At 46.0% G+C, this 9,279-nt stretch overlaps 1 protein-coding gene across 1 annotated transcript; it reads right to left on the reverse strand.

Moving 5' to 3' along the window:
- Positions 1-5,471: 5,471 nt before the first annotated feature.
- On the reverse strand, positions 5,472-6,701 carry LOC119649687 (phospholipase A1 1). The gene is made up of 3 exons (XM_038051950.1): positions 6,576-6,701; positions 5,618-6,512; positions 5,472-5,562 (listed from the first exon to the last, which is right to left on the reverse strand). The coding sequence occupies exons 1-3, from the start codon at positions 6,679-6,681 to the stop codon at positions 5,544-5,546; spliced, it is 1,020 nt and encodes a 339-aa protein (XP_037907878.1). The 5' UTR covers positions 6,682-6,701; the 3' UTR covers positions 5,472-5,543.
- Between the last annotated feature and the right edge of the window lie 2,578 nt (positions 6,702-9,279).

Consider the following 9,279-nt stretch of genomic DNA (forward strand, 5'->3'; position numbering starts at 1 on the left):
CAACCGCAGGGACCTCCCGGAACGAGGTGGCAGACGGACTAGTGGTTTCTAGCCTGGAATCCACTCGTGGTCGGGGGAAGAGAAGAGAAAGAATAAAGAGAACTGTACTGTCAACGAGCGGGATGAAAACACCTCGCAAACGCCTGAGAGACGAGTAGAAGGCGAAGCCCACCGTTCTCAAACACAATCGATCTCAAGATGAGGTCGGACAAAAACTCAAGCGGAGTAGAGTGGGTAAGGTCTCGGACGGCTCCGAGCAACCTCTGGAGAAAAGTAATCAGCAGCAGCAAGCCAACGAGCTACGAACTTTGAAACCCTTTAACGACTTGGGAAGGAGCCACTTACGTGTAGCGCTAGTGGATGTCAATTCCGCTAGGAGCAAACTAGCGCCGGAAGTGTGGACCAGTGTTGAGGTCAGGCTTTCGGAGATGGTATTTGAGCATATCGTGCACACCCCTGGACACCATCCCCTGCTTTAATTCCTCTCGGGTGGTTCGTTATAGCTTGCGAGGATCAATTCTCCAGGGACTTTCCCGGCTCGCGCTCATCTCTTACGTCGAGAACCCTAGGAGGCCGGTCCCCCGCATCTGATTGCCGAAGATCCGCATCCGCATGGTCGGATGTCGTCCAAAACCTTCGTCTTCAAGTCCCCAGGATTCCCATGGGCAACCGGTAATTATCAAGGAGGCAGATCCCCAGGCGAAATGTTTGCCTTTTCTGCTACGTACAAACCGTGAGTGCCTGGAGGCACTGGAAAAGGGTAGACTATAAAGCAGTCAAAAACATAAATTTAAAAGTGTTCCGCTCTGAAAAACGATGCCGCGAACGAATTGTTGGAGAAAATGAGGATTGACGGTTCGACGCGGACGACCCCCCACGCAAGCAGACAATTCTGAGGATAACGCAGATAAGTCTGCAGCACTCGAAGTGCCCCTTGGCTAATCCACTTGTCTTTCACATAGAGGAAGACGACGAAATCGCACTAATAGGAAAGCCTTGGGTAGGAGGCGTCCAAACTATCAAATGGTTCCAAAGCAAAAATTTTACCTTATTCCACAGTTCAGGAGACACTGATCAGGACAATGCTAGAGTATTTATCCTGGTGAAGAAGGGTCTGGACGTTTTTCTGTGTTTCGACCTAAGTTCCAGCCACCCAGTCGTGATTAAACTGGAGCAGGAGGGGCAGAGAGCAATTTTATTTACTCGGCTTACATGGGTCACCACCGTTCAGCTCCGCCAAAAGGTTGCGATGCCAATGCAAGGCATATACTTTAGGGCAGCTTGGAAATCAACGAGAGAGAGGCGACTCTTTCTTTGATTTTATTATTACTTCTAACCTGCACCGTACACCAACCTTCCATTTCCTCACCTCGGAGAACTATGACGATTGGGAGGAAGTCCTTGATATCACCCTAATAACCGACAATGGGATTCTTAGGGTAAAGAACTGGAGAATGTCCGACCAGAGATCCTTCTCAGTTCACAGTTGGATACTTTCCAGTCTAGATCTAACCGAAGATGCCTCCAAATCCTTCAGAGACCCCAGGAGGATTAGCTCGAAAAAGTTTGGTCAAATACTAAGAATGAATTGGCACCCCAGACACAGTCAAAGGTCGGGTCTCTGGAAAAGGCATTCAATACCGCCTCAAAAGTGTCGTGCCCTACTAAGTACAGCAAGAAGACACTGCCAGCGTGGTCGAATGGAGATCTGTCCAGACTCAGGAAGCTGACCAAACAGCTCTTCAACATCTGCTACAGGCATAGATAATGACAGCCATACAAAGACTGCGTGAAGAAGTACAAGTCGGTCATCAAGACCGCCAAGAGGCGGTTGGACTATGGTCAGAATATCGAAAGCACCAGCGAACCCTTGAGGCTCTTCGTTTCTTAAAAAGTAGGAAGATACAAGTCTGCAGGTCAGGCTTGCATCATTCCTGCGCTTGTAATGGAGGGAATGGATGCCCAGAGTTTCGGAATATATACCATGCATGCCTAGCATATTCCATTTAACTGGCGTGATGTGATGGTAATATTTATTCACAATCCAAAGAAACCCACTTACACGGTCGTAAGAAGCTTCCGACCCCATCAGCCTGGCGTCCTTTCTACTAAAAGGCTGGATAGACGGTTCATAAGGGATACATGCATTCCTAAATGGCAACTGGGCTACAGGCACAGACAGAAAGGCAAATCAACGGAGCAGTACGCTATGAACTCACGGCAAAATTGAAAATACAGTGCCCGAAAAAAAAAATAGTTCTTAGGCGCATTTATAGACATCAAAAGTGCCTTCAATTTTACCTCATTCACGGTAATTTGTGAAGTGGCAAGACAGCATGGAATGGTTTCTTTGTTAATCATTTAGAACCTTCACATGATAGAGTAGAGAAAGATCCACACACTAGTCGGACAAAAGCAGGATATCTTATCTGCTACCCACAAAGAGGGCTTCTCTCTCACTGTTATGGTTTCTGATTATAGGCATTTTGTTCTTGCAAGACACAAAGGTCTTTGAGGAGCATTTACGGACAACCTAACCGTCATAATTATCGGGAACAGTATGTGACCGCTTGAGTGCAATTAAGCATGTAGTCCATAGTTGGAATCCGCAACGGACTCACGGTGAACGTTGGAATACTGGACTAGTTACGTCCACTAAGAACGTCAGATTGGGCAGCTACAGGCTATCTACCTTGGCAAGGGGCAGAAATCTAATTGGTACAAACAGTGAAATATTTAGGAAAACTTATCGGTTCCAAGCTAACATGGAGGCACAATATCTTACAGATTTCTCTGGTGCTGTAGGAATGTGATAGGCAAGGCCGAGGGACTTTTATCATGGATTTATTCGATGGATTCATTGGATATATGGTATTCATTGGATATATAAGCGGTAGATAGCTTTGCGCTTCTTGGCGAGGAGGGCAACGGGGATCACTCCCGCGATCACCATCACAACCGGTTCGGAGACAATGCGATAAGCAGACGCCACTCGCAAAGCTCTCCACCTCTGCAATTGAGCAAGGCGCTGACAATGCATCTCCTTGTCAAGGGCATCAGCCCATACCTCCGCGCCATAGAGCAGAACCGACTGCTGTTGCTCCCATAAGGAGACGTCTCCTAGTAGATACAGAGCCCTCAACATTCGCCATTAGTCTACTCAAGGCCGCGACTCCAGCTACAGCCCTGTCCGCTGCTGCTTTGATTTCCGGGAAGAAGCTGATCTTCGAGTCGAGCATTAAACCAAGGTATTTAGCCACTAGTTTTGACCCAATATTCAACTTGCCGATCGATATGAAACGCAGGGTCGGAATTCTCCTTCTGTTCAAGATGACTACTCCACTTTTTTCCAGTGCAAGGCTGAGCAGTCATCCATCCACTTACCCATCGCATCAATATACCAAGTCTATTTTGCGCTTGTTCAACAGTGCGTCCGGCAACAAGTGCGGGAACGTCGTCTGCCTAACTGACCAGGCGCGACTCTGCAGGCATATCGAGTCTCAGTAGACTATCATAGGAAGCGTTCCAGAGGTCCGGCCCTAAGATGGATCCCTGTCCTACTCTCGACGTCATTTCCACCCTCCTTTGGCCCTCTAGCGTCTCATAGAGCAGAGAGTAGTCTTTCAGATAGTCTGTCAATATCCGCAAGAGATAGCTTGACACGTGAAATGAGTTTTCTAATGTGCCTAGCATATCTGTCCAGCATACGGAATTGAAGACCTTTCTGACAGCAAGTGTTATAAGGAGCACTATCCGTCGAGATCGGCGGCTGTGTGCCTCGGCTTGATGAATCGCATATACCGCCTCCATAATAGCATCCGCTGTGGATCTCCCTGTTCTCAACCCGAGCTGCCCTGGGGATAAATCCCCGGCTACGCGGATCGCTTCAATGGGTCCACTCCTGATGAGCTCCTCGAGCACTTTTCTGGCCGTGACAAGCATACAAAGTGGTTGGTATGCAGACAGGAGGTCCGGGTCTCCATTACCCTTGCTGATCAGCACGGGTCTGGCCACTTTCCAGCGGCAAGGAAAAATGCCCTCCTTCAGCGTTGAACATGTGAGAACCGCTTTTTCCGGCTCTTTCATTGTGAAAAGAGGGGTAATCCTCGACGCTTTCCGCGCTATTGATATCAACCCGTACAGGATGTCTAGGGAACAATGCGATCCATCTTGTCGGTACTTGGTATGCAGGGCCTCCGCAGAGCCCCGATTTTCCTGGTGACAAGCTTAAAGCCAATTCCCCACGGGTCCTCATTCAGCTGGTTGACAAGGTTCTGCCAGCCGCGAGCTTTGCTTTTAGTTATAGCGCTGCGGAGTCTCCTTTCTGCTGATCTATACTGTGCCTTTATTGCGCATGCCTCTCCGTTGGTGTGTAAACGCTGTGCCAAACGGCGGAATTTATGGAACTCCTTCCGTGGGTCGGCAATTTCTGCCGTTCACCACTACATAGAAGGCTTGCTGCGCCTGGCACCCCTCCGGGGCATGGAAGCTTCACACACCGTCGTTATCAGGTTCATCACTGAATTTACGACGGTGCCAACTGCGACGCTACCACCCCCCGGAACGTTCTTCAACGCGGCTCTGCCTGCTCCACGAAATACCTGATGTTCACCTTCGCGACATTCCACAGGCAGGGGTAGCGTCGGGTTGGTGTTCGTCAGCAAGTAGCGTCAATCACTTTGAACCCGATGTATTGGTGATCACTTGCCAAGAAGTCTTCTAGGATTCGCCACCCGTATACCGATGATGCCAGAGATTCCGACGCAAAAGTGATGTCAGGAATGCTTCCTCCAAAGCCTGGGCGCCGAAACGTTGGCGTGGATTCGGCGTTTAAAACTACAAACCCGGTTCTCGCCGCGGTTTTCAGAATCCGTTTCCCTCTGGAGTCTGACTGAGGCATGCCGCATTCAAGCGCCCTGACATTAAAATCATTGCCTACCAGGATTCGCCCCTCCGTGCTCGAAACGGCGTCCTCCAGACCATCAAGCCGGCGGCATCGTCTCGTTCCGCGTCAGGTAAACGCTAAAAACGTTATCCCTAAAAACCAGATTCAGACAAACCCGTTTCCTCGGCCTTGGGCAAGAACACGAAGTCGAACGTCGTCCCGAACCCAGATGGCAGCGGTGCCCGATAAGTCGAGATGCCATGAGGCCGGGTCCCTGTTTCTGTATTGCTCTCTACGCTCAGCGAACTGTGCTATCAACTTGTGAGCGGTTGCACTCCGGTGCATGTTAGGAAGGGTACGCTACCAACTTACGCCCCTGCCTGCAAGGTACTAACGTCAGAACACTTCCTTCCCGATGCTCAGTTGGTTACGTCCTAAGAGATTTTAGAGCTCAAAATTGTAATTATTTGACAAAGTGCATTGTTGAAATATGAAAACCTTTTTTGGCAGAACATTTATGTGAACAAACCCCGTTCGGACATTGAAATAATTTAATTAAACTTCCAAATAAATAATAAAACGCATACACGTATTTACATCCTAACTTAAGTTTACAAATCATAGAAGCTCCTCATTGACGAATTTCTAGGACATTAAGTTATATATCGTGATTCCACCTGAATAAAAATTGACAATTATTTGAAGGATATAGTGCAATTGCGAACTACTTACCAACTCTTTACTTTATTCGGTGAAATTCCTGAAAATCCCAGACCAAACGGAGCTTCTCTCTTCGTCATGCTGTAATATTTTCCCTTCGTCCCGGGAGGAATTCTCAACCCAATTGGTACTACTCCTCCTCTGTAACACATGTTCTTTTGAAATGCGTCCCAATCCTTGCAACGTACAGCCATAAAACTCCCAGGATTACAAACTGACTCCGCAAATATTTGCACGGCTTTCTCATGCGAACAAGTTGGATCCTTGCATCCTGGCTGCTGTTTGTCAACACCATTCGGGTAGTAATCAATTGTTCCCATTGCATCCTTCAATCCGAACTGTTTGTGGTCAGTGTGAATTACTAAGACCTGTTCCGCCACCTCACGATTTACATATTGACGTTTCGGGTCACATGGAATGGCAGGATCTAGAGCAATTACAAGAGGAAGTCTCCACGCGTGTTGTTGATGGAAGAGCTTGGCCGCTGCTGATGCAATGTGGGCTCCTTGCGAGTGCCCAACAAGAACTATTTGATGTTTGGACAGTTTATTCTGGACTAAAGTGTCAAGGATTCTGAGAACGGCGTAGGCGAACACGGGGATGTTGTGCATGGCCGTGTTGTATAGCATTTGCAGTGAGCGTGCAAAATTCAGGATCAGGACATCGTGCAAATTGGAACATTTGGCGATGTTTCTTATATTTTGGATCAAATTCCGTTCGGTAGAGAAAAAGCCGTTTATGAAAATTATAGTTTTCTTCGCGAAATCTAAGTCCCTTTTGAATACTTTGTGAATATCTCGAAGCGGCAAAGTCACATTGGTTGAATGGCTGATGAGCTCCACCGAGCAATCTTGCGGGTCGCCGCCCCCGTGGAAAGAAAGAATTCCTTGGTCGATGTCGGAATCACCTAGACGAAAAGGGGTGACATTAGTAATCAATATATGTATTTCCTTTTCAAACAGATACTTACAAAACTGAGAATAACCCTCTTTGATCGATCCACCAAGAGCCTTTAAATTATGGGCCTGGATCTGCTCGAATGTCAATGAGTTCCCATTGCCAATTACGAAATGCATCAAGCAAACGACTATGCCAATTCGCCCCAACATTTTGGTTCTCTTGGTTTAATGCCGCATCCATCATAAAGTATCTGTTTTATATTCAACGCTTGACTATCTGTTGTGGTAGAAAATCACGTATTGCAGAAATATTAGAATAGTATTAGACATTGTTTACGTTCTCTGGAACGGCTCAATTGAATCGCCCTTGGGAAATCGGCAAACACAGAGAGACGAGGAAAAGCCAGCACAGCAGATTTGAATACTAATCGCCTTGACAACCAGCGTCGGTACGCCAGAATCAGATACAGCCAAGTAAAGAAATCGGGCAGACATCACGTCTTCATTTGCTTCTAAGAAATTAGTTTTGTCCATTGTACTAATCGACTGTAATGTACATGAGTGGAACCATTCGATGGCTATGTTTTCCTCCACTCGACCCTGCTCTACGTATGTAATTGGAATATGTGCGAAACTAATGCTAAGAAGTCTTTAGCTTTGGGATTAAAGGAAAACGACTGGGAGATGTACAGGTTGGGGGGAGGACTTTGTCACGTTCTTTTGAGAGTGACCTTCCACAGACCATACGGACATATGCAAGGGTTCTAATGTTTCAGAATGTATCTCACCTTAGAACAAATCTAAAGAAAACTTTTGAATAGACAGGCATTTCCCTTATGTTGTCAGATACACCTCTACTGCTGGCTATATGTGAACCCACCCCTATACGAAACATAACAACACATAAAACCAGAAAAGGTCAACATAATTACAAGGAAACTTCTCTGTTCCAAAGTTCCACAAACAAGTTTTTCCGACCTATGAATGTCCTTTCGCCTTTAAATCATTCAGAGAAAGTCTCATAAAAGATACGATAGTTGTTGTTGTGCGGACTTGCCCTCATCACAAACTTTCTTAGCTTTTTGCTGTCCGCCCTCCTCCTTGTATAAGTTGAATGTAGTGTGGCAATTAATTTAGCTCAGCCAATAATATGCGAGAAACTTGTTAAACATTAATGACTTTGCTCCTCGTTCTGGTTGCTCGCTTGTTCAGTTATAGATACTTTTCTCACTTTTCGGATGTTTCTTTGAATTATTCGAACGTGGGCATGCACAACAAATGCCGGTTCAACTCCCAATGACGCAAAAGGCCAACAGGGATCCCCAAATTGCTGCCATTTAAAGCACTCTAGATAATTGCTAGTTTGCACAAGAAATGGGAAATTACTCCTTCCTTAGAACGAATTTCGACCGCAATTGTATGTGCGAAAAGATACCAAGAATTTAATGTTAAAGTGCTGCTCGCACAAGGCATGGTAGGATCCAAGCAACCTGAACAATAAATGTTCGAGGTATTCCTAGACTGAAAAATTTATTTTAAAAATTAAGCTAGTAATACTTACGGGATAGATTCAGAAGTATCTAAATTGGTACGAGAATATCTAAACTTGCAGTAGCCCCTTCTAAGTCGTTCCCGTCATCTCCACCGGTTTGCAAAGGGTTAAAACCCCCAAGCAGTACTAATTTTATCCTATTTCCCTCCCTTAACTCTATACTATCGATCGCCAATGCTCAGTTGCCATAATGAAGAGTCGACATCTTCATTTTGTCTTTTATCTTGAACGAAATAGACAAACGGTTCGGGACAAAGTGGTGTAATTAAGTGCCCGGAAAATGCCCTGGTCCTGGTCTAAAAAGTGTGAAGCTAAAATGCCGACATAGATCCAATTACAGAATTTAAATGTATCAGGTTGTCCACAAAGTTTTCGCACAAATATTAATGTGACAATTAAAAAGCAATTAGCAGACAAACCAAAACAGCAGGTACAACATGTGATATCCCAATGGAAAGGTCAGAGTCCTAACTATAAAATGCATGGTAAATTATCCTTGAAGGATCAGTGTTGTGAAGGATATTCAAGGATAAACATGGAATTCGACAAAGTACATTTTCGTCATTGCATTTTGTACGAGTTTCAAATGGGGACGAAGGTGCCGAAGGCGATTGAAAATTTGTCGAAGGTATTCGGTGAAGGAAAGGTAAAGCGCAGGACAGTTTACGATTGGTTCGAAAAATTCTACAGCGGAGACCTGACACTTGAAGATGAACCTCGCTCAGGAAGACCCTATACGATTGACGACGATATCCTGCGCAACAAACTGGAAGCGAATCCTTTTCTTTCGACACGTGTGCTTGCAGAGGATCTCGGTGTATCAAAATCAGGAGTAGCAGTAGCCATTACGCGTCTTGGATATGTTTTGAAGAGCACAAAGTGGGTACCGCACGAACTGACTGAGCGAAATCTGGCCGATAGAGTGAGAATTTGCTCCGCTAACCTTTTACGGAACGAAAACGACCCTTTTTTGAATCGATTGGTAACTGGCGATGAGAAATGGATTGTGTACGAAAACGTAGCGAAGAAACGAGCCTACACTCATCGAGATCAACCGGGTCCATCGGTAGCAAAGCCGTCTATTCATCAGCAGAAGCGAATGCTCAGTATATGGTGGGACGTTCGTGGCCCCATACACTACGAGCTTTTGGGACCAAACGAGACCATTACCGCCGATAAGTACTGCGAGCAGCTCGACAGATTAAACACCCAGCTACGTTCGA

This window comes from Hermetia illucens, chromosome 2, assembly GCF_905115235.1.
Source record: "Hermetia illucens chromosome 2, iHerIll2.2.curated.20191125, whole genome shotgun sequence".
NCBI classification, from domain to species: domain Eukaryota; kingdom Metazoa; phylum Arthropoda; class Insecta; order Diptera; family Stratiomyidae; genus Hermetia; species Hermetia illucens.

What these genes read in the sequence shown, in the direction of transcription:
- LOC119649687 (XM_038051950.1), bottom strand. Translation starts at nt 6,681, where the DNA reads ATGCATTTCGTAATTGGCAATGGGAACTCATTGACATTCGAGCAGATC. An exon ending in AGAGGGTTATTCTCAGTTTT is followed by an intron (nt 6,513 to 6,575) that starts GTAAGTATCTGT and finishes CTTTTCGTCTAG; the next exon opens with GTGATTCCGACATCGACCAA.